The following is a 25,651-nucleotide window of genomic DNA, read 5'->3' on the forward strand; positions in this document are numbered from 1 at the left end:
TGTGAGCTGTGACATCACAGCACTCTACCCAGGACGACATAGTGAGACTCTCAAAAAAGAAAAATAATAATAATGGTGGTTCATTGGAGCCAGCCACGTGCCCTGCTGGCTCCAAGGTTCAGAGGGGAAAAGGGAGGGGAGGAGAAAGCCAGACAGATGCTAATGAAGGTGAAACAATTTCAGGAACACTCCTTTCATGCAGGTTTTCTTACCTTGACTATGCAGAGGGTGGTCCATCTTGGCACTGAAGGTGGAAACCCCTCTTCCATGGTCTGGGCTGACCCCACGCCTGTAACTGAGTGCAGCCAAATCCGTGAGGCGAGGGGGCTGTAGAAGAGGGATTTGAAGGTGTGAGGCTGTCCTTGCTGGAAGACCACTGTGTCAGAAGTTCTTCAGTGGAGGGTTTGGGTGCTGGGAACCAGGAAGTGTGTGGGGGGAAGGAAGGGGCAGAGTCAACTCCAGGGGTGCCAACTCCAGGGGCGGATCTCCCAAGACAGAGGGTGTATTGTCCAACCAGAATGTTGCTGTAGCTGGGTGGAGAGTAGCATAGCTCGCCTCTTCCAAACCTTTTTGGGGAGGGTAGAGTTTGGGAAGGCAAGTCCCCCTCATTGTGGCCCTGGGAGCTACAATGGTTGCCAAGAAACCAAGAGGCTTATTTGGCAAATAATGCTTCCCAGGAGATGTGTGGCTCCCATTTCCTGAGAAACCAGATGCTCTGAGCTTGAGCGACTCTTGAGCTGACGCCCTCAGCATGGACTGGGACCCTCACTATTCCTAAGTGCTTGATTCTGCTTAGCAGAAAGTGGGCTATGAGGACAAGGATGCACCTGGAGCCCTTGTGAGGTAGGATGTTGCGCCTACACTCCCCTTACCTTTTTGATCAAGACTCACACAAGTTGGCAGTGAGTGCTGACCAGTCATAGGTCCTTTTCTGCAGCTGGGCTTCTGGGAGGCAGGGTCCATGCATATTAGTAATTGAACATGTGGCCATACTGAAAGAACCGGTACAACAATACCAAAGCCCAGGCAAAGCCCCTTTGAGACATAGTACAGGGATTTCCTCCCTGCAACCCTCTCTGTACAGCCAACATAAACCTCTTTCAATAAGCCCTTCCTACTTTTCCTTATTTCCATCATTTACCCAGACTTCACATTGCAATGCTAGTGGAGGGGCTCAAAAAACGTGACCGAGACTGACTGCTGCAGAAAGCATTGCCTTGTAGGTTCTAGGGGCAGCCTGGGCAGCAAAAGCCACACTTACAGGTTTTCACTTCACAACTCAGTAAGCCTCTTACCAGCAACTTAGCCAATTTTGGAAGACAGAGATAAAGGCACCCAATGGACACTAGATAAGCAATGCTTTTAATTGGCTTGGGAAAGTCACTGGTATAACTGCTCCCATCTGCCCTCCCCACCCCCTTCCTCCTTTTGGCTCTTACATCTTACAAATTGTTGACTGAGGTTTCCTGGGCTCTTTTCTATGCTCCACCCCTTGATGACCTTAGGGATTCTTTGCCACTCTTCTAACCCCTTTCCTGTCTTACAACAATGAATAGTCTGTCCCTCACTGTTTGGAAAATCTCCACTAGGTCTGACAGATTAAGAAAAAGTTGCCTCCTGGATCATGCCTGTAGCTCAGCGGCTAGGGCGCTGACCACATACATCAGGGCTGGCAGGTTCAAACCTGGCCTGGGCCTGCCCAACAACAGTAATGACGACACGCACGCACAAAAATAGCCAGGCCTTGTGGTGGGTGCCTGCAGTCGGGTACTTAGGAGGCTGAAGCAAGAGAATCGCTAAAGCCCAAGAATTTGAGGTTGCTGTGACAGAGTGAGATTGTCTCCCCAGAAAAAAAAAGTTGTCTCCCTTGTGGCAACACAGACCAGCTTGTCACCAAGAACTCCCAGCCCACCAGTGTGGTGTGCTCAATCCAGAAAACCTCTCTGGATTGCTGGAGTGAGGTTAGGGGTTTTACAGAGGCACTCTCCCAAGGATGTGAGGATTTATTATAATACCTTCATAAGGATTAAAATAAAACAGGAAACAGACTGCAGGCATGCTCAGGTGATAGCAGTTAACACAAGGGAAAAAATGCCAGAGGGGGAACTAGGATGCAAACTTCCAGTTTTTGGTCTTCAATAACCATTGAAATAAATCCCTTAGGGCGGTGCCTGCCCCATCTACCAAGGGTGGCCGGTTCAAACCCAGCCCCTGCCAAACTGCAACCAAAAAATAGCTGGGGCTTGGCACCTGTAGGTCAAGCAACTAAGGCGCCGGCCACATACACCAGAGCTGACGGGTTCGAATCCAGCCCAGGCCTGGCAAACTACAACCAAAAAATAGCTGGGCATTGTGGTGGGCGCCTGTAGTCTCAGCTACTTGGGAAGCCGAGACAAGAGAATCACCTCAGCTCAGGAGTTGGAGGTTGCTGTGAGCTGTGACGCCATGACACTCTACCAAGGGCAATAAAGTGAGACTCTCTTAAAACAAACAAACAAAAAGATCCCTTAGTCAGGAGTTGTCAGTGATCCCAGTGACTTGGCCCCCGGAGGATCTAAGATCCCTTGAGCCCTGGAGTTAAAAGGATGTAGCAAGCTATGATCAATCATTCCAAGTTGGGTGACAGGGAGACCTAGGCTCTATAAGATTCCTCTTAACCCAACCCTCAGTATCCAATACTGAATGAGAATAGTCAGAGATGGTAGGGGAAAGAGGCAGGCTAAGTCCAATAAAAAGCACTGTCTAGCATGTGTATCAAAGAACTTCAGTATGATGATGAACTTTAAAGATCAGATTTATTTGGAGAAAACAAAAAACCCACAACCCAAAGGATGGGATTTTACATCTCAAGACATCTCCCAGGTATTAATTCTACAGATTACAAATCATTTTCATAGAAGATATTTTTGTACAAATTTTACATGTATTTAGGAGTGGGACATAAATCAATTCCTGTTTCTATTTTAACGAGGAGGGAGGCAAAGTAGAGGAGTGGCAACACCAGCTTTTTTGGATACAACTATTTGGAAGGAGAGCAGATATGAAGAGGGCAAACTCTAATCTTTTATCATATATAACCAATGGTTTTAAAAAAAAACTCTTTCCAACTGGGATATCTCTCTTCAAAAGCCCACTTCCTAGCTACTAGCCAATTCATGCCAATTATTTAAAGTTAATTCACTGGTGTACCTTTTGTCCACTTGGCAAATTATTCATTATGCCCACTGCTGCAGCACGCATAAACCAACACCTCTGCATGGCTGGACGCAGTCTAACCTAGGACAGATGGGAAAAGGGCTTTGCAAACAAGAGACCAAGGTGTCGTTTCTCTGCAGGTACTAGTACTATATTGCCCTTGGTGGGGAAGGATACCATCTACCCAGCTGACCCCTACAAAGTTGCACATAAAAGCAGGCAAGTTTAGCTACTGTGTTACAAGAGAAACCAGGACCTTGTTAAACAGTTCTCTCCATTACCCTTTACTTTTCAAGAGAAGCTTAAAAACAAAACACACACACACACACACACACTCTAGGCCACATTATAAATCTAAGCACTGGTGTGGGATTGCAGTGGAGAGAAGGAAACTTGGGGGAAAAAATAGATTGTAAGGAAGGCTCCCAAGTTAACGGTCCCTATTTATCTACCTTTATTTATCACCCAAGACCATCAATTCTAGAGTAAATCTCACCTGTAAAGGGGTCAAAGCAGGAGTGGGCATGGATGGAGGTAATAAGGAGAGTCAAAAGACAACAAGGAACCAATTTGCTTGAGAAAAGCAGTGATTTTTCCTTCCACAGCTCCCAGTGGCTGACATAAAACACCCTAGATAATAGGTACGTGACAAATAGAGACTGCTTTTTGGGAGGTTAAGAGTACCATGAAGAACTTAGGACAATGACAATCTAAATTTTTTAAAGCTTCAAGATTTCAAGAGAATGTGGTTTATCTGGAATTTCAAAAAGGATAGTGTTTAGAAAGGGCAAAATCAGGACACATAAAAGACTGGGAATTCCCAAGACCCCTAAGTGCTTCCTGCTCCAGGAAATAACCATTTATGTGTTTATTGGAGGTCACACCATTTTTCCCTATAAATTGGTACAAAATGATTCATCACCTCCCCAAAGCTTCTTTTCAAACCACGATTTTCCCATTTATTTTGGTCCCATGCAGTCCTATTCTTTAGTGGCCCAATAATCACTTCCAACTACCCCCCTGGGGGGTAAAAAAAATGAAGGAATTCCCCCTAGGCTGGCCCAATAACTCAGAATTAAATAAAAGTAGGGGCTAGCAGCCTCCTGGAGACTAAAACAACTTGAGAGGCTAACTCTACCTTTCCAAAGATGGAAAATTTATTCAGATAATGTTTGAGAATTCATATATGCCACAATAGGATAAGAAGAATTAAAAGGTAGAAATCTCACACTCTTCCTTATACCTCCCCTACTGCCCAACCAGATTCCAGGAGTGAATCACTGTCATTACACTTCTGCTAAATGGAGTCCCCCAGGCACTAATCACACAGGCAAGTGCATGGTGTCATAAAAAACGCACCACAACTTTTCCATTAAAAAGCTGTAGTCTTTTTCTCTCTGGCTACATTGGTGATTCTCCAGTTACTTCAATACTTTAAAGGCTGCAGCAGCATGCAAAAGAATTTCATTTCATTTAAAAAAAAAAAAAAAGTTAAGAAAGGTCTCCAGGAGATGGTGAGTTTTATTGTCTTGTCTGGATAGAGGTTTGATTTGCTCTTGAATGTTCCAGGGTGGAGAGAGACTAGGCTGAAGCACAGGATGTTGAGGTCTACGCGGTGTAATCTTCTCCCTCGTTTTCATCTTCACCATCAACAGACAGAGCAGCATACTTGCTTGCAGAACTGAACTTCTGTAACAGATGAGAGTAAACAGATATCGGAGGCTTTGAATTACCACATCAAAACCCAAGAAACAAGATAGTCCATACTTTGGCAAATAGGGGATGACAGTACAGCCTTGCACCAGCCTGCCTGCAAAAGAGGGTCAGAGGCACGTGTGATCTTACTGGAGTCATGTACCATCTTTATCTTGCAGAGGACACAAGAATGGAGAAAGGTGAAAATGGGAAAAAAGCTAATCTCATTTTCATTCACTACTGTGAAAAAATACCAATGCCTTACTCCAAACCACTCTGCAGCCTCAAATATTAAATTAGTCCAATGACAAAAAGACTTTGTGAGCAAGTCTTTAACACTTACAGAGGCTGGATTTTCCTCAGGTTTCTTTGGCTCAGGTGCAGATCTGGAGTCTTGATCCTTTTTGCCATCTTTCCTGCAGAGAGGTAAGCATAAAACCACAACTTTGGGAAAGGACTCCTCCAACACACACATGCACGCACACAGTTTTAAGGAGCTGAACAGGCATCTCCAGTCAGTAGGCCTTGCTCTCTGGATAATGCATTATTTCTAAATTCTCAGGATCTTAACTGTCTGTAACGGCTGACTTCAGTTTGTTCACAATGAGAGATTGGGGAGTGCTTCAAAAACCAAGAACAACTTAATTACAAAGACATGTACATCTAATGTCAGAGGAAAGATCTACAAAAGATGAGAAAGAGAACATGCATACTTCTCTGACTCCTTCCAGTGGTCTTTGTTCCCTCCATCTCCTGGACCACGGCTGGAGTTCCCAGTTTGGCCTTTTGGGACACTCATCCCGTCTATTTTATTTTCATCTGCTTGAACAATAATGGTAAAACCAAATCACTCCCTCTCCTAGATTTCCTTTAATCCTAAAACAGCCGTGCCTGTAAGTACTGAGGGAAATTAAACCCAACCCAGATTGCCTTCTGAAAGCTCTTCTTCCCATGTCCTCTATACTACATACACACACACACACAAAACCTTATTAACAAGATCCACTAAAAAGTTCCACTGTAAGGTTATGCCATCGTGAAAAAGCAAGCTAGAAATAAGGACTGTGACGCTCTGTAGTGACCTTGGCCTTGCTGATGGTGACATTTCTAATCTGGACTGAACATGGTTAACTTCCTTCCGATTTCCACTCCCATTTCAAAGAAAGGTTCTACCAGGAAACGGAGGGCTTCATGCTTTCTCCTAAGAGCCACTTCTGCCCTCTACTGGCAGGAAAAGACAGATAATATAATTCAAGAAGTTTTAACAAAATCAGGTGCAAGATACACTGCAATACAAAACTTGATTCTAAAGGGGTGGGCATGGTGGCTCACACCTGTAATCTCAGCACTCTGGGAGGCCAAGGTGGGTGGATGGCCTGAGCTCACAAGATCAAGATCAGCTTGAGCAAGACCAAGACCCTGTCTCTTAAAAAATAGCCAGGCGTTGTGGTGGGTGCTTATAGTCCCAGCTACCTGGGAGGCCGAGGCAAGAGGATTGCTTGCTTGAGCCCAAGAGTTTGAGGTAGCTGTGAGCCATGACGCCACAGCACTCTACTGGGGGCAAGAAAGTGGGATTTTATCTAAAAAAAAAAAAAAAAAAAAAAAAAAAAAATTAATAATAATAATAATAGATTCTAGAGGCTTTTTTTATGTAGGCACATTTCCCTTAATATGGTCTCACCTTTCCTTGCTGGTCCTTCCTCAGATGACTGAGCTGAAGCTAGTTTCCCTCCGCCACTAGAAGGAAAGCACATAATCACACATCAGTTTTTCAGGGACAGAAGAGGTTAAAAAACAAACAAACAAACAAACAAACCTTTTAATTATCTTTCACATGCAGTCAGTTTTACAGGAAGCAAAACAACCCTCTCCCCCCACATAACATAACGGAACATTACAACATAGGGAACATAACGAAAGCAATAATGTGGACATTCGTTAGTGCCATGTATATTGTACTCATCACAATCAAGAAAGGTTTATATTGCTGTTTCTTTAAAAATGGGATGATTTAGAGAAGTAAAGTGATCCGAAGGCCAAACTGCCAACACATTGCCAAAGGGAAGCCTCTGATTTGTAGCATTTGCAGATTTCTGTGACATTACTACTACTATCATAACTAATTTCAAGCCACCAGAATGTCAACTGGCTATCAAAACTCCAGAACAACTGGCTCTCATAAGCCAGCTCTAGCACACCAAAGACACCACAACTTATAAAGGTCAACATCCTACGGGGCGTTTCCCACCATTACCACAGTATTTGAGATTCTGTGACTAAATAATTGCTTTGTCCAGGCCGACTCACCTTGTAGGAGACTGCTGCTCTGTATCTGAGCTCTGAGACCGAGCAGGAGGGTTAGAACTTCGCTTCACCCAAGCATTCTCCTTTGGTGGAGGGGCTGGCATTACCTTTAGGGGCTGATCAGGTTTGGGTGGCTTAGAAGTTGGAGAGTGACAGTCTTCCTCCTTATTAAGTGTTTCATTTTCTAGAGACTTCTCACTCTCTCTCCTTCGCACATCTGTGAAGCCAGAGGGGAAAGATCAAATTATCAAGGTAGGGGCGGGGGGGGGGGGAGTCAAAGTATTATTACTTACCAAAATCTCAACAGAGTGGAAGACGCCCACCATCCAAATTTACTGCTTTCCATCATTTATTCTTAAATGAAAACTAATTTGGCTCCCAATAGATGAAGTAATTAACTTAGTGGTTTCTAAATGTCATCTTGAAAACAATGTTGAGCTGCTGATGCCCAAAGAGGAATGATGATAATAATATACATACATCTTAAAGGATAGCCAGCCATCTGACCTTTTATGGAATGAGTAACCTTTAATGTAAGATCATAGCCTTTCTTTTTTTATTTTTGGCCGGGGCCAGGTTTGAACTCGCCACCTCCAGTATATGGGGCCAGTGCCCTACTCCTTTGAGCCACAGACGCTGCCCAATCATACCCTTTCTTCATTTTCAATGTTAAAATGTTCTGACCTGGAGAATGTTATGTATGCATACATGTGTAAAGGGGGCCGGTGATGAAAACCCCAAACTCGTAGTAACCACAGCTCACCTCCAACTTAGAACAGAAGCTCAACACACACATGGGCTGTGATACAATCACATTCGTGAAAAACAGAATATATACATGGATTTTTCTGGCTAAAAAAAAGGGGGGGCATGTGATATAATCACATTCGTGAAAAACAGAATATATACATGGATTTTCTGGCTAAAAAAAAAGGGGGGGGGAGGAGGCACCTGTGACTCAGTGAGTGGGTGCTGACCCCATATACCAAGGATGGCGGGTTCAAACCCAGCCCTGGCCAAACTGCAACAAAAAAATAGTGGGGCATTGTGGTGGGCACCTGTGGTCCCAGCTACTCGGAAGGCTGAGACGAGAGAATCAATTGCCTAAGCCCAAGAGCTAGAGGTTGCTGTGAGCTGTGATGCCACAGCACTCTACCGAGGGCGACAAGGTGAGACTCTGACTCTTAAAAAAAAAAAAAAAAAAGGAATAAATGTCTTCTTTTTTTTTTTTTTTTTGTAGAGACAGAGTCTCACTTTATGGCCCTCGGTAGAGTGCCGTGGCCTCACACAGCTCACAGCAACCTCCAACTCCTGGGCCCAAGCGATTCTCCTGCCTCAGCCTCCCGAGCAGCTGGGACCACAGGCGCCCGCCACAACGCCCGGCTATTCTTTGGTTGCAGTTTGGCCAGGGCCGGGTTTGAACCCGCCACCCTCGGTATATGGGGCTGGCGCCTTACCGACTGAGCCACAGGCGCCGCCCAATAAATGTTTTCTTAAAATTAGGAGGCTGTTTTATCATATTCCTTCTGCCTTTTAAGTACAAGCTCTACAGAAAAGGCACACAAGTTAACTGAACAATATTGCACATCTTTCAGAAGACTCTTCGAACACTAGATGAATTTCCGAATCACTTCAGCCTTGAGCTGAATTTTGAAATTTAGAGGTGGAAGGAAAGACCTTTAAAAACCACAGCAAGAGGGCAACGCCTGTGGCTCAAAGGGGTAGGGCACTGGCCCCATATGCAAGAGGTGGCGGGTTCAAATCCAGCCCCGGCCAAAAACTGCAAAACCATAGCAAGAGAAGGGAGGTATTATAATCTAATCATTCAGGTTTCCAAAACACTCCCAAGTGCTTATGATCAACCAGTAATGAGGAAGAATTAAGACCAAAATAACATCAGTTGAGAACACTGCTCTGGTTATAGACAGCATCAAAAATGGCCAGTCCTGGGGATAGCTCACATGGAACATAAGGCCTAGGATGTTCTAACCCACACAGAGAATTCATGACTGAATGTAATACTAAATCTCTGCATAATTTGGTTATGGACAGTTCATGGAAAACAGCAGTAACATGATACCCACCCTGATCTGACTTACTTCTGCCAGATGTGGCTGAGGTCCCAGTCTGCGATGACTCACTTCCTGTCCTTGACCGTTCCCGTTCCTGAGTTTCTTCACTTCTCCAGCTTGGGTGTCTGTACAGAAGAGATTAAACAATATACATTATGTCTGGCTCAGTGAAGGCCATGGTAACCTCTTAGGAATCATCACTTACTAACATTTTAGCACACTTGATTTATCTGTGTGTATATATGTATTTATCTTTTTCTTAAACTATTTGAGTGCTATAATTAAGACACACTTTGCCAGTCACAATGGCTCACACCTGTAATCCTAGCATTCTGAGAGGCTGAGGCAGGAGGAAAAGACCAGCACGAGCAAGAACGAGACCCCCATCTCTACTAAAAAATAAAATTAGCTGGGAGTTGTGGCGGGCCCATGTAGTCCCAGCTTTTCAGGGGGCTGAGGCAGGAGGATCACTGGAGCCCAAAAGTTTGGAGGTTGCTGTGAGCTGTGATGAAGCCATGGCACTTTACCTAGGGCAGCAGAGTGAGACTATCTCAAAAAAAAAAAAAAAAGACACATCTCAAAAAAAGATATACTTAAAAAGAAAATCATTCTTCAATAGTATTCTTTCAGTTGTGCTGTGCTATTCCATTCAGTCTTTTAGTTCAATAAATGTTTTTCATTTATGAACTCCACCCCCCCAAAAAAAGATATACGTTAGCTCAGAATACTTCACCAGCTTAGAGATTAAGAACATTTTCCTACATAACAGTATCACCATTTCTTATTATTAACATAATTCCAAGAACAGTCATTTATTACAGGAGGTCTCTAACCTATCATGACAATGCTACCTGTTCACAGTGAGCCCTTTTGTAATGGACATATTGTGTGAAACTGTTCCATACACTCATCGTGGATTACCCAACACCCCAATCTCACTAAATGCTGATCAGTGACAACCAACAAGCACCATATAAATCAAATTGCTGCCACTAAAAACCACTGGATTCACAGATGGGAAATTCATCACTGGGACAGCCTTACCTCTCCCGAGGTCGTCGTTCTAGTTTTGGCTCATCCAGCTGACGCTGCAATTTTTCTTGTTCCTTCTGTAGTCGCTCTTCTACTTCTCTTTCTCTAGCAGCTGTGTCAACGGGCTTTGCTCCTCCAAAGATAGAAGCGGCTCGACTGGACTGGGAGGTGCTAGCAGAGGAATCATCTTCCTTAGGAGTACTCCGAGGCTTTAGATTCAGTTTGGGTCTTTGGGGGGGACCTAAGTTAAATGAAACTCTAAGTATAGTTTTCCAAATCACGAGAAGCTGATGGCTGACAGCCAGATTCCCAGACACAGGAAATGCTATATGGGACTTCGGTTAGTGGCCTAGCCAATCCAGCAGAGAAGGCAGATGGGAGATCATCAGAGAATGGGAAACTCAAATAATCAAGTCCAATTACTCTTTCCTCTAGCACATCCATGATAACAGTTCCAGACCATGGCAAAGATTAAAAATAGTAAAAATTTAAATGGTAAATTAATCATTCATTATGATTATTTTTACCTGGAAAGAAATTTTTGACCACAATTAAACTATTGGATATAAGTATCTTGTTCAAAAATCTGGTCTGGTAGATAGGTGTCTTTCGTAGGTTAAGAAGAGGTTGTAACAATATGATAGGGAAGATTCTAGTTCTCATATTCTTGTCTCCGAATAGAATATAAATTTGACAGGTGATTAATAGGGCAAAGCATGCAACACTGAACACATGAATATAAACTTTAAGGGAGTCTGATTTCTTCCTTGATCCAAGTTTTCAGAACACTTTCAAGATAAACCTAAGTGTTTTAAGGAAATTATAATTCTGAAAATCACTACTTATATTAAATATTTTGGACACACAAAAATATATAGAATACAAAAAAAAAAAGCCCATTTGTACAACCACCTGGCTTGTGGAATGTAATCCTACAAAAAAGGCAAAGCCCTGGCAGCACCTGTGGATGAGGAGGGCGCCAGCCCCATATACGAGGGTGGCAAGTTCAAACCTGGCCCCAGCCAAATAGCAACAACAACAACCAAAAAAAAAAAAATAGCCAGGCATTGTGGCAGGTGCCTGTGGTCCCAGCTACTTGGGAGGCCGAGGCAAGAGAATTGCCTAAGCCCAAGAGCTGGAGGTTGCTGTGAGCTGTGACGCCACAGCACTCTACTGAGGGTAAAAAGTGAGACTCGTCTCTCTAAATAAAGGCAAAGCCTCCTGATGACATGTCCAGCTGTACTTCCTTCACAAGAACTAGTTACTGACTCTATTTATAATCATGCCTACCCGTGACAACTTTTTACTACATCTGTCTTCATCTGCATACAAAGAGGGTATCACTTAGCAAGATTTACATTTTCTATAATGGCTTTAAGTTGACAGTCTATCTATCAGTCTGCCTAGCTTCTGAGACCACTCCCACCCCAGCCTCCCGAGCTGCTACGAGTACTGGCAATTGCCGCAGCACTTGGCTAACATTTTTAATATTTATAACTTTGTGAAGGAGCCATTATCTTCACTTTTATAAGACAAAACTGGGCTCAGAAAGAGTAGCTCTCTTAAGATACATAGCTAATATTCGGTGGACTAGAAAATAAAATATTACTAAAGTGATGCTACTGTCCCACTCACTACAGTACACAATGTCAAGAAATGTTAAGAATTCAAGAATGTCTGTTGAATACCTAGCCAATGATTTTACCAAACATATGCCATTACAACATATGTTGGATATTGTGCTGAGGCCAAAAACATGATAGATTCTCCCTGACTACAAAGAGTCTAATTTAATGGGACAGCCAGAGTAAAGAAAGAATACAGTAGGCTAAGTTCTACAAAAAGGATTTTTTTTTTTTTGGAGACAGAGTCTCACTTTGACACCATTGGTAGAGTGCTATGGCATCCATCATAGCTCACAGCAACCTCACATTTTTTGACTTAAGAGATTCTCTTGCCTCAGCCTCCCAAGTAGCCTGCCATGACGCCTGGCTATTTTTAGAGACGAGGCATTACTCTGGCTCAGCCTGGTCTTGAACTCCATGAGCTCACACAATCCACCTGCCTCGGTCTCCTAGAGTGCTAGGAATACAGGTGTGAGCCACTGCACCTGGCCCAACTGAGCAATCTCGAATGCTGAACACACACCCAACAGATAGATATAGAAGGGATGTGAGGGTGGCACCTGTGGCTCAAAAGTGGGGCGCCAGCCCCATATGTCGGAGGTGGTAGGTTCAAACCCAGCCCCCACCAAAACTGCAAAAAAAAAAAAGGAAGGGATGGGAGATGAATGCTAAAGATGTAAACCGTAGGAAAACAGTGACAGCCCTGTAAGAAGGACAAGCAAAGGGATATCTTTTGGGCCACGGGGAGAGTATAAGGTCAAAAAGGAGAAGAATTGTCCAATTAGATTTTGTTCCAGAAAGATAACTGGGACCAGTGTGAAGAATGAAGTGAGGCAGGGAAATCTAGTAGGAGACAACTGCCAGTTATATGGGTACAGCGATGAGGCCAGAACAAAGGCAGGAGATCTTAGAGGGAATCGGCAGTAAGATGATCAGGAGAAAAGTAAGGTGTACAGCTATGGGAGGAGGAAAGAACGTGTGAGAGAGGAAAAGGGCAGAAGCTAAGGAAGACTTGAGGCCCACATCAAGCCTCCACTTTCCTTACCTGTCAAGTAGAGATGATAATTTTACCTATACCATGTTGATTTTTTTTTTTTGCAGTTTTTGGCCGGGGCTGGGTTTGAACCCACCACCTCTGGCATATGGGGCTGGCACCCTACTCCTTTGAGGCCACAGGTGTCACCCCGCTACACTGAATTCTTAAGGATTAAATAATACAAGCACTTGGCTTACTGTTGGTACTGAGTAAATGCTCAATAAATAAACATTAGCCATTACTTTTAGGCTTCTTGCTTGAGAAAAAAAGATAATAATGTAAAATAAATTGAAATTTAAAATTAATACTATTTGAGACAGAACCTCATTATGTCGCCCTTGGTAGAGTGCTGTGGCATCACAGTTCACAGCAATCTCAAACTCTAGGGCTGAAGCGATTCTCTTGCCTCAGCCTCCTAACAAAGGCAGGCGCCTGCCACAATGGCCAGCTATTTTGTTGTTGTTGTCTTTGTTGTTTGCCAGCCCCAGTGTATGTGGCTGACACTCTAACCACTGAGTACGGGAGCTGAGCCTGAAATTTAAAATTAAAACCTAAACATTTAAATGTTGTATTGTTTTTGTTTGAGAAAGGAGGAAAGACTTTACTAAAGTAGAATTTCCATATAGTGCTGATAAATTTTGTCACCTTATTGTGTTTTATTAGCTACTCAGGTATCTTCCCTTGTTGAGGAATTATGGGAAATGAAGGATATAAAACCCCTGGCACAAAGGTCAAGACTAGCATAGGGACATTAAAGAGAGAAAAAGATTCTGGGTCAGATATCTTAACCATTTTAATGAAACCCCTAAAGTCAGAACACAAATGGTGGTGCTCATTTACTAGTAATTTCTGATAGGTCAGATCTGTAACAGTACATGTTTTCATGTTACAGTATTAGGAGCAGAGTTTTGTTTTTTTTTTTTTTTTGTAGAGACAGAGTCTCACTTTATGGCCCTCGGTAGAGTGCTGTGGCCTCACACAGCTCACAGCAACCTCCAACTCCTGGGCTTAAGCGATTCTCTTGCCTCAGCCTCCCGAGTAGCTGGGACTACAGGCGCCTGCCACAATGCCCGGCTATTTTTTGGCTGCAGTTTGGCTGGGGCCGGGTTTGAACCTGCCACCCTCGGTATATGGGACCGGCGCCTTACCGACTGAGCCACAGGCGCCGCCCAGGAGCAGAGTTTTAGAATAGGTGCACTGAAATCACCAACACTTGCCTTTAATCTGAGTTTATTTCCTTTATTTGAAAAAACGGGGCTAAGGCTCTGCACCCGTGGCTCAGTGAAGTAGGGTGCCGGCCCTACACACTGAAGCCGGTGTGTTCGAGCCTGGCCAGGGCCTGTTAAGCAACAATGACAACTACAACCAAAAAATAGCTGGGCGTTGTGGCAGGCGCCTACAGTCCCAGCTACTCAGGGGGGCTGAGGCAAGAGAATTGCTTAAGTCTGGAAGTTTGAGGTTGCTGTCAGCTGTAACGTCACGACACTCTACCTAGGGCGATATAGTAAAACTCCGTCTCCAAAAAAAAGAAACAAACAAACAACAACAACAACAAAAAAACAGGGCTAATACCATCTATTTTATTAAGTGCAACATATTGAATGAGATCACGCTGTAAGAGTGTCTGGCAAATATTTTTTTCTGTTTCTACTATCATTCAATAAATTTAACTGAAAAGCCTATATGCTAGCACATAAGATGAAAAGGACGAGATGCTGCTTTTCTTCTATTCATGTCATCCTTAGCCAATGTTCTTTTTTGTGTGGTTTTTTTTTTTTTTGAGACAGTCTCACTATGTCACCTATAGTAGAGTGCAGTGACGTTACAGCTCACAGCAACCTCAAACTCTTGGGCTTAAGTGAATCTCTTGCCTCAGCCTTCCGAGGAACTGGGACTACAGGTACCCGCCACAACCTCTGGTTATTTTTTCTTGTAGTTGTCATTGTTGTTTAGCTGGTCCAGGCCAGGCTCAAACCCACCAGCCTCAGTGTATGTGGCTGGAACCATAACCACTGTGCTGCGGGCACCAGCCCAGCCAATGCTCTTTCCACTATGATCTACAGCTTCATTTACAATGTGAAAATTATGCCCACTTTAAGGTTTCAAGGAAAACCACAAAATTTCTATGGTTTCATCAGTGTCTGTTCCATTAAGTAAGCAAAAGAAAAGGATTACCTCTATCATCACGCCTGTAATCATCCCGAGAGTAATCATCTCTGGAGCTCCATGATCTATCGTCCCGTCTGTCATAACGGTCTTCATAGCGGTCCCCGCCTCCCCTGTAGTCATCGTCTCTGCGATACCCACTACCAAATGCCCTTCTGCCACTTCCTATCCTGGAATCATAGCCTGTAAACATATTCCAAATTGTGATCACCACACTGAAGGGGGGTAAGAGGAGTTCTTTAAAGAAAGCAATGTGGAGCGGCGCCTGTGGCTCAAGGAATAGGGCGCCAGTCCCATATGCTAGAGGTGGCGGGTTCAAACCTAGCCCTGGCCAAAAACTACAAAAAAAAAAAAAAAAAAAGCAATGTGAACTGTTTTCTAATCACCTCTATCGTAGTCTCTGCTGCCTCGGTCATCATATCGATCCCGGCCCCCATATCGATCCAGGTCCCGGCGTGGGCCATCCCGATAGCCATCACGATACCCATCCCGATACCGATCTGAATCATAACGATCTCGATACTCTAGAGAAAAAGACAGGTAACATCATCCTCTTCTCTTTGACACCATGATAGCCCATTAGATCAATGTGGTATCAAGAGTTCTTATTTAGGGCGGCGCCTGTGGCTCAGTGAGTAGGGCACCAGACCCATATGCCGAGGGTGGCGGGTTCAAACCCAGCCCCGGCCAAACTGCAACAAAAAAATAGCCGGGCGTTGTGGCGGGCGCCTGTAGTCCCAGCTGCTCGGGAGGCTGAGGCAAGAGAATCGCGTAAGCCTAAGAGTTAGAGGTTGCTGTGAGCCGTGTGACGCCACGGCACTCTACTCGAGGGCGGTATAGTGAGACTCTGTCTCTACAAAAAAAAAAAAAGAGTTCTTATTTACCACTTAGATTTTATGTAAATCAATAACATTATTTCCAAAGTAAAATTATTTACATTGATTTTTTTTCACCATCTGATTTCTTTAAAAAATTTCCCTGGTGAAATAAATGTTGCTGGGATGGCAATTTTGGGAGGAATAGGGTAAAAATAAGATAACCTCTACTGAGACTTTACAGCATTTGTATTAACCTGGATAGAAGTGGAACACATTATTCATAGTAAAGCATCACAAGAATGGAGAAACATGAATCCTATGTATTCAATTTTGATATGAGGACAATTGATGATGATTAATGACATGGTGAGGGGTGGGGAAAGGGGAGAACAGAGAGAGAGAAAATGGAGAGGGGTAGGGGAAAGGAAGAACAGAAAGAGGGAAAGAGGGAGGGGGTGGGGGTCTTAGTGTGTGACACATCTTGTACCCTCAATGAATCCCCAATAATAAAAACAAAAGATAACCTCTATATATCCCATAATGAACTTCCAGAAGGATAAAAGTTTAAATACCAAAAAACATAAGCACAAGACACTAGAAGAATGCAGTTGAAATCTTCTGTGTTTAGGGTGGCGCCTGTGGCTTAAGGAGTAGGGCGCCGGTCCCATATGCCGGAGGTGGTGGGTTCAAACCCAGCCCCGGCCAAAAAAACCAAAAAAAAAAAAAAAAAAAAAAAAAAAAAGAAATCTTCTGTTTGATACCAAAGAGCATTTTAAAAAACTTAACATGGAGGGCGGTGCCTGTGGCTCAGTGAGTAGGGCGCCGGCCCCATATGCCGAGGGTGGTGGGTTCAAACCCAGCCCTGGCCAAACTGTAACAACAAAAAAATAGCCGGGTGTTGTGGCGGGCGCCTGTAGTCCCAGCTGCTCGGGAGGCTGAGGCAAGAGAATCACATAAGCCCAAGAGCAGCTGGAGGTTGCTGTGAGCTGTGTGACGCCACGGCACTCTACTGAGGGCAGTAAAGTGACACTCTGTCTCTACAAAAAAAAAAACTTAACATGGGGCTCAGTGCCCATAGCACAGTGGTTACAGTGCCGGCCACGTACACCAAGGCTGGAGGATTCGAGCCTGGCCTGGGCCAGCTAAACAAGAAATGCAACAATGTGGCAGGCGCCTATAGTCCCAGCTACTTGAGAGACTGAGGCAAGAAAATCACTTGAGCCCAAGAGCTGGAGGTTGCTGTGAGCTGTGACGCTACGGCACTCTACCAAGGGCGACATAGTGAGACTCTCTCTTTCAAAAAAAAAAGCAAAACTTAACTTGGGAAAATGTATATACCACAAATCTGAAAGGCAAACAAAAATGGGAAAATATATATGTAATGTATGACTAAGGGTTAAGTAACTCTTTATTACTTAATAGAAGATAAAAGGGCAAAAATTAAAAAAAATAACATCTGGTGTGCAAAGTTTAGGGACACAAGTCAGGCCCTGTACTGCTGATCAGAGTTTAAAAAAGAATAAAACTGAAAATTACGTTAGAAGTATGTATTATTAGGCCTTAAACTTATTTCAAATATGTATTAAAAGGCTTAAATCATGTCCACCCTCTGGGACACCAACTTAATTTCTAGGAATTGCTAGGCGTGTCTATTGCCTGAGCTCATGGGTTGGAGACCAGCCTGGGCCAGAGCAAGACCCCATCTCTAAATAGGAAGGCATTATGGTGGGCACCTGTAATACCAGCTATTCGGGAAGCTGAGGGAAGAGAATTGCTTGAGCCCAAAAGTTGGAGGTGGCTGTGAGCTGTGACGCCACAGCACTTTAACATGGGTGACACAGTGAGACTTTGTCTTAAAAAAAAAAAAAAAAATCATCCTAAGGAAATAACTGGATGTATAATAAAGATAAATACAAGGACACTGCCTCGGCGCCCGAAGCACAACGCTTATGGCCCCAGACATATACACCAAGGTTGGTGGGTTCTTTGAACCCGTCTGGGCCAGCTAAAGCAACAATGGCAACAACCACCACCACCACCACAACAAAAATAGCGGGGCGCCTGTAGGTCCCAGCTACTTGGGAGGCTGAGACAAGAGAATCGCCTAAGCCCAAGAACTGGAGGTTGCTATGAGCTGTGATGCCACAGTATTCTAAAAACAAACAAACACACAAAAAAAACTACTGTAGCTACTATTTAGCTCCAAGTGACTATTGTTAGGATCTTCCAATTGTCTAAGCTAAAGTAGAAACTTCAATTTTTATTTAATTTCTAAATATGAACCAATCACAAACATCTATAAACATTTTGAGGGATAATTATTTACGTGTGTGGGCCAAACAGATCTGGGGTTTTTTTTTTCCAGTTTTGGCCGGGGCTGGGTTTGAACCCACCACCTCCGGTATATGGGGCCAGCGCCCTACTCCTTTGAGCCACAGGCACCGCCCAGACAGATGTTTGTGATGTTGCCTTTTAAACAAAAATTTCATTTTAGAAATCACATTATTTTTTCTGTGACCAGATATAACATTCTCTAGTATCTTAAACTTTATATAAAAGATATTATTAATGTTAGTAAAATCACTATATTATACACAGGTAAAACTCTAAAACAGAACACAAAAACAAAACTGGTCATGTGGCCTTAAAATTTTTTTTTCATTTTTTGAGATATAGTCTCACTCTTGGTCACTGTGGGTATATAGTATAGTAGCATCATCACAGCTTACTGAAATCTCAAACTCCTGGGTTCAAAGGTCTTTCCTCCTATCTCAGCCTCCCTAGTGGCTGGGACCATAGCTGATTTTTCTATTTTTAGTACAGACAGGGTCTCAGTCTTGTTCAGGCTAGTCTCAAACCCCTAAGCTCAAGTGATCCTCCCACGTTGGTCTCCCATAGTGCCAGGATTACAGGTATGACCCTGTGCACCTGGCAATGTGCTTTTAATTTCTGGAAAGGCAGATGAATGCTGTACTTCCAGGAATACTTCAGACAATACTCCCACTTCCAGGATTTCTTGTTTTGGCCTGATGCGTGATATAGAAGTCTCTGACCTCTTGACATAGTCTGGGATCTTTAACTCAGGTTAACTTGACTTTAGGACAGCTAAGGGTAACAACTTATTCACTCTTGTTATTCATCCTGCATATTCTAAATTCAAGGTGAGAAAATAGTCATGTTCCTTGACTTATAACAGGACCTTTGCTTGGTTTGACTGCTTTTTCTGTCAAGAGCCATTTCTTCAGCTCGGCGCCCATAGCACAGTGGTTACAGCTATTTTTTTTTGTTGCAGATGTCATTGTTGTTTAGCTGGCCCAGGCCAGACTCGAACCCGTCAGCCTCGGTGTATGCAGCCAGCACCCTACTCAATGAGCTTCGGGTGCCAAGCCAAAAGAGCCATTTCTTCCTGCTAACAATAGAATCTCTTGGATAAATGCTGAAGTAATGGACCTCAGACAGTTCTCCCCAAGGCTTTTTGTTGGTTCTTAAGACATGTAAAGTCAGACATAAACTTATTGGATTTACTATTCCTGACCCATACTCCATTCTTTCTTCCCTCTTCCACATCTTATTAGGTTAAGGAGGACTCTCTTCTAATAGGAATTATATTTCTTATGGCTTTCCCACATATTTGGTATGGAACTTATTAGGTGTCTTACAGAATTAAAATGTTTGTAAACTTAAGATGTTCTTCCCATTTCCTTTTACTTAAATATTTTAAACATAAGGAAGTAATTATACCAAACTTACGATCCCTTTACTTAGGCTTAGTGGGTATCAATATTTTGCCATGTTTATTTCAGGTTTTTTTTTTTTTTTGAGACAAGAGTCTCAAGCTGTCACCCTGTGTGGAGTACCATGGTGCCACAGCTCACAGCCACCTCAAACTCATGGGCCCAAGCGATTCTCTTGCCTCAGCCTCCCAAGTAGTGGGACTACAGGCGCCCGCCATAAAGCCCAGCTATTTTCTGGCCTGGGCTGGATTTGAACCTGCCAGCTCCAGTGTCACCCTAGCTGCCTAAGCTACAGGCGCCAAGCCCTATTTCAAGTTTTTATTTAAAATAAGTACACTACAGATGTAATATGATTTTCCACCTATATTCATGAGGGTAGATACATTATATGCACTCTATAATTTTAAAATTATGGATTAGCACGTGGTACACATTTTTAAGTTTTACACAAAATTTTCACCCTTAATGTAACAAGCTTTGAATTTTATGCCTGTTGTTACATGTATGTTATGCTATGAAGTATTTCATTATGTAAATAAACCACTGCTTAACTCACAACCGTAGGTTCATTCCATTAAAAAAAATTTAGCCTTGGGTCTTTTTTCATATATTTTAATAAAGTTGCATAATTTTCCTCATAAAGGTTTAACATATCTTTTGTTAGACTTAGATGATAGAAAAGTTGTGATTAATTTGTCCTTACTTCCCCACCTATACCGTATTTTATTTAATCACAGGTTTGTTCCCTATTATAATGTATGTCCAGTGAAGACAGGATTTTTTTTTTTGTCTATTTTTGCTCATTACTCCATCTTAAGCCCAGACCCTGTTTTGCACACGGTAGACACTTAGGTTTTTCTTTCCTTCTTTTTGTTAAGGTAGTGTCTCACTCTGTTGTGCTGGCTAGAGTGCAGTGTTGCCATAGTTCAACCTCAACATCTAGGCTAAAGTGATCCTCTTGCCCCAACCTTTTGAATAGCTGGGACTACTGGTACCTGGCACCATGCCTGGCTAATTCTACCCCCACATTTTGTTGTAGACACAATGTCTTACCCTTGCCCAGGTTGAACTTAAGCAATACCCCCACCCCCGTCTTGGCTTCCCAAAGTGGTGAGATCACAGGTGTGAGCCACCGTGCTCGACCTGTTGTGTTTTATAAATGTTCTCCCCCTTAAAGGAGAGATATTATCTGTCCTTTTAATTCTTTCTTTGATCACCTTTTTTTTAAATTAACAATTTATGGCTGAGTGAGGTGGTACATGCCTGTAATCCTAGGACTCTGAGAGGCTGAGGCGGGTGGATTGCTTGAGCTGTTCAAGACCAGCCTGAACATCGAGACACCATCTCTACTAAAAAATACAAAAATTAGCCAAGTATTGTTGTGGGTGCCTATGTATTTCCAACTACTGGGAAGGGTGAGGGAGGAAGATTGCTTGAACCCAGGAGTTTTGAGATTGCTGTGAGCTAGACTGATATCATGGCACTCTAGCCTGGGTAACAGAATGAGACTGTCTCAGAAGAATAAAAAAAAAAAAAGGCTGTAATCCTAGCACTCTGGGAGACCGAGGCAGGTGGATTGCCTGAGCAAGTGTGAGACCCCGCCTCTAAAAAAATAGCCGGGCATTGTGGCAGGTGCCTGTAGTCCCAGCTAGTCAGGAGGCTGAGACAAAAGAATTGCTTGGGCCCAAGAATTTGAAGTTGCTGGTCCATGAGCTATGATGCCACAGCACTCTACCAAGGGCGACAAAGTGTCTCAAAAAAAAAAAAAACAAGAAAAAGAAAAGAATTTACCAAATTCTTTTTCTCCATCTGTCAATTTTTGGGGTATGATCAAATGTTTTTCTTTCTCCTGTTTTACCTGCTAATATGACTGTCTACAATACATCTATCCTATTGCTAAAAATCTCCCCAAGGAACAAAAGAACCTAACTTCATAAAAACAAACTTACTATCTCCAAAGCTATCATCACCTCTTCTAGGTGGGTAGTCATCAAAGCTGTCTGTGGTAGGACGGGCTCTCCAGTCTGTATCTGTTTTGTCGGAATCTCGATTTCTATCCCGGCCAAAAGAGCGATCATCCCGGTCTACAGTCGTGTTAAAACAAATAAACAAGAATGTAAGTTACACTAGCTCATAAAAACTTGCCCAACCAGGTGATTCTTCACGTTTATTTCTATTAGTTTAATCCTTATCTGTCTCATATTCTGAGCAGGATTAGTTCTATCTGGTGCTCAACGTGCTGCTAGGTAATCTGTTTATTACATATGTAACGTTTATCTAGCTCAATCAAGGGTTTTCAATAAAAATACTTCTAACATTTTGGGCTGGATAATTCTTTGTTGTGGGGAGGGGCAGACCTGTCCTAGCCATTTAGGATTCACTCCTGCAATCCACCTATTAATGTCAGCAGCACTCCCTTCTAACTGTGACAACCCCAAAAGTCTACAAAAGCTCCCTGTGGTTGGACAAAACTGGTTGAGAACCGTTACTCTGGGTTTAGGAGGGCCCACCAACTACCTCTATTAAAATTTTCTGGGAAAAGACACCTCTGTTTTGTCATCCTAAGACCATTACCAAACAAATTTCTACCAGTTTTCTTACCTTTATCCTGTGCTTGATCGGCAACATCCACTCGAATTCTCCTGTTACCTAGGGACTGAGAGAATAGGACCATGTTAACCAGCTTTTTATCCCATTAGGAACAAACCCTTTAAGTGACCTTGAACATGTAGACATAGCAGAAACACCAGGGGAAAGATCATGAAAAAAGACTAATCTGGGGCGGTGCCTGTGGCTCAAAGGAGTAGGGCACTGGCCCCATATCCGGGAGGAGGTGGGTTCAAACCTGGCCCCGGCCAAAAACTGCAAACAAACAAACAAACAACAATAACAAATAAACAACAACAACAACAAAAAAAACAGAAAAAAAGAAAAAAGAAAAAAAGACTAATCTGGCAAGGTGTAGTAGCTCACACCTGTAATCCAGCACTCTGGGAGGCTGAGGCCAGTGTGGATTGCTTGAGCTTAGGAGTTTGAGATTAGACTGAGCAAGGGCGACACCCTGTCTCTACTAAAAAATAGAAAAACTAGCCAAACACGGTGCTAGACGCCTGCAGTACCAGTTACTTGGGAGGCTGAGGATTGCTCAAGCCCACGAGTTAGAGGTTGCTGTGAGCTGTGACACCAGAGCACTCTAGCCAGGGCAACAGAGTAAGGAAAAAAAAAAAAAAAAAAGAAATTAATCTAGCCAACATTCCAATTTGTTGGCTAAAGAATCCTTTATAAAGCCTTGAGAATGGAAATAGTCCCTTAGAATTAATAAATTTAATTTAGCCTTAAATGAACGTCAAGTTAGCTATCTTACTTTTATAAAGCTGAATTTCACAGAATTAACTTTTTACCTATCTAAGGTAGTTTGTCAAGCGCAAAATAAACTAAAAATAATTCTCAATTAGCTAAATAAAAGGTATGTTTGGTGCCACAGTATTTATTTATTCAGACATTTATAGAAGCTGGATACACTGGCACATTCCTGTAGTTCTAGCTACTCAGGAGGTTGAGGCAGAAGGACTGCTTGATCACAGAAGTATGAGTCCTGCCTGGGCAACATAGGATAGCCCCTGATTTCCTTTTCCCATATCATTATTGATATATTTTGAACTCTACTAATTCTACTGATTTTTCCTCATATCATAGAACTTAACATGAAGGGTAACAACAAATTTTAGTTAAAAACACCCTAAATCATATTAAATACCACTTTAACAAAATCTCATATAAAGTTAACTCCTAATTACAGACTATGAGAGTATGCAGCAAACATCAGCTAACAACAATTGTATAATATCCTTTCTCTTATCCAGACTAAGCAAAATTAATGTCAATAAAATCAAATAACTCTGGAGAAATCATAGCTCTTTGTGAGTTTAACTATATATGAATTTTTATTCATATCCGACACTGATTTCAGATTATCAAGATGGTACTCAATAAGATGGCAAAAATGTTGATTTCAATCATGTCCAATGGCAGAATCATGTCACAAACAGCACTAGAAATCAACTTCTCAATAAACAATGATGAGTTTCTGGAGTTAAAAGAAAAAAGAAGGCTTGTATGTGGAAGAAAAGAGCTTTTTATTCTTCCCAGATATAAGCCTCTTGTATCTCTGGACAGGAAAACATTTATGGGTAGTGTTGAAAATCAGGAATGAGTATTTACTGTCATTGTCCTATAAAATACGCCTAGTAAGAAATTCTAAATCTGGGCGGTGCCTGTGGCTCAGTGGGTAGGGCGCTGGCCCCATATACGGAGGGTGGCAGGTTCAAACCTGGCCCCGGCCAAACTGCAACAAAAAATAGCCGGGTGTTGTGACGGGCGTCTGTGGTCCCAGCTACTAGGGAGGCTGAGGCAAGAGAATCGCCTAAGCACAGGAGTTGGAGGTTGCTGTGAGCTGTGATGCCATAGCACTCTACTGAGGGCGATAAAGTGAGACTCTGTCTCTACAAAAAAAAAACAAAACAGAAAAAATAAATTCTAAATCCTCTTAAAATGATCAAAAATAGTACTATGATAGTTCCTTGAAAATTTAACACCTTTTAACACTATCTTGACTTTTCTGTGCCTTTATTAGGCCGTATTATTTTGAAAAACCAAAGCCATAAAAGTCAAGGCAAAACTATTGAGTGAACCAATGTAAGATTTTACCTGAGACATGGTGCGTAATGGGTTTCTTCACATAATTTTCTGAGTGCCTCCTTGAGTTACCAGGGCCTACTGAATTTGTTGAAGTGTTAGGTATTAGGTATTAAGTGGTACACTGTTGTATTGGGTATTAAATGTTACACTGTTAAAAAACCCAGACCTTAAATAAATTAAAAAAAAACCCAGACCTTTCTGGTAAATATTACAGGAATCTTGGAAACAGCTACTCTCCCAAACTAAGATACCAGTTTGATTGATAAACATGAGATTTGAGCTCCCCCCACCCCAACCCTTATTTCCTTTTACCTCTTCATTGAGACTCAGAGCACTGAGAAGGGAATCCAGGTCCTCAAACTCAGCATAACCAAAACCTTTCAACCTCTCTGGATTGCTGGGTTCACGGGGTAAACGCACTGCACTGATCTGAGGAAGAAACAAAAGAAGTTTCCCAATGTTCTTGTTCATTTGTTTTTAAACCACAAAACCATCACTGTACATGCAATGAATTTCTCTGAATACACAAGAACCTGATTGTCTCTGGAGGAAAACTGATGCAGACAGACAGAAGAAAGAGTTCACTATGTGCTCTACTGTACATTTTTTGAATTTTGAACCTTCTGAATTCAATCCTTAAAAAAACTAACATGAGGGCGGCGCCTGTGGCTCAGTGAGTAGGGCGCCGGACCCATGTGCCGAGGGTGGCGGGTTCAAGCCCAGCTCCGTCCAAACTGCAACAAAAAAAATAGCCGGGCGTTGTGGCGGGCGCCTGTAGTCCCAGCTGCTTGGGAGACTGAGGCAAGAGAAGGCTAAGCCCAAGAGTTAGAGGTTGCTGTGAGCCGTGTGACGCCACGGCACTCTACCGGAGGGCAGTACAGTGAGACTCTGTCTCTACAAAAACAAACAAAAAAAACTAACATGAGGGCGCCAGCCACATACACCAAGGGTGCTAGATTTGAACCCATCCCAGGCCAGCTAAACAATGACAACAACAAAAAAAATAGCCAGGCAGTGTGCCAGGCACCTGTAGTCCCAGCTACTTGGGAGGCTGAGGCAAGAGAAGGCTAAGCCCAAGAGTTGGAGGGTGCTGTGAGCTGTGATGCCATGGCACTCTACTGAGGGTGACACAGTGAGACACTGTCTCAAAAAAAGAAAGAAAAAAACTAACATGAATTCAGTGTATTCCTTGTACTGCTGACTTTGCTTCATTCTATCATTACATTTCTAGTTGCTTTTTTTATTGAAAAGCAACTGCCCATTCCACAATTAGCTT

General features: G+C 42.8%; 1 protein-coding gene across 5 annotated transcripts in view; it reads right to left on the reverse strand.

Moving 5' to 3' along the window:
- Positions 1–2,776: 2,776 nt before the first annotated feature.
- The window catches only part of EIF4B (eukaryotic translation initiation factor 4B), a 47,386-nt gene continuing 24,511 nt past the window's right edge, over positions 2,777–25,651 (reverse strand). The window contains exons 4-15 of one of the 5 annotated variants that reach the window (XM_053557249.1): positions 24,688–24,804; positions 22,279–22,333; positions 21,627–21,761; positions 15,512–15,649; positions 15,135–15,308; positions 10,311–10,539; positions 9,279–9,391; positions 7,198–7,411; positions 6,572–6,627; positions 5,604–5,712; positions 5,234–5,306; positions 2,777–4,884 (exon numbers count right to left, since the gene is read on the reverse strand). In XM_053557249.1, coding sequence (XP_053413224.1) covers positions 4,804–4,884; positions 5,234–5,306; positions 5,604–5,712; positions 6,572–6,627; positions 7,198–7,411; positions 9,279–9,391; positions 10,311–10,539; positions 15,135–15,308; positions 15,512–15,649; positions 21,627–21,761; positions 22,279–22,333; positions 24,688–24,804 — 1,494 coding nt within the window. In that variant the 3' untranslated portion in view covers positions 2,777–4,803. The remainder of the gene's footprint in view (positions 4,885–5,233; positions 5,307–5,603; positions 5,713–6,571; positions 6,628–7,197; positions 7,412–9,278; positions 9,392–10,310; positions 10,540–15,134; positions 15,309–15,511; positions 15,650–21,626; positions 21,762–22,278; positions 22,334–24,687; positions 24,805–25,651) is intronic. The other 4 variants (XM_053557253.1, XM_053557252.1, XM_053557251.1 and 1 more) reach the window with 4 other exon arrangements.

Source organism: Nycticebus coucang, chromosome 12 (assembly GCF_027406575.1).
Source record: "Nycticebus coucang isolate mNycCou1 chromosome 12, mNycCou1.pri, whole genome shotgun sequence".
In the NCBI taxonomy this organism is placed as follows: Eukaryota; Metazoa; Chordata; class Mammalia; order Primates; family Lorisidae; genus Nycticebus; species Nycticebus coucang.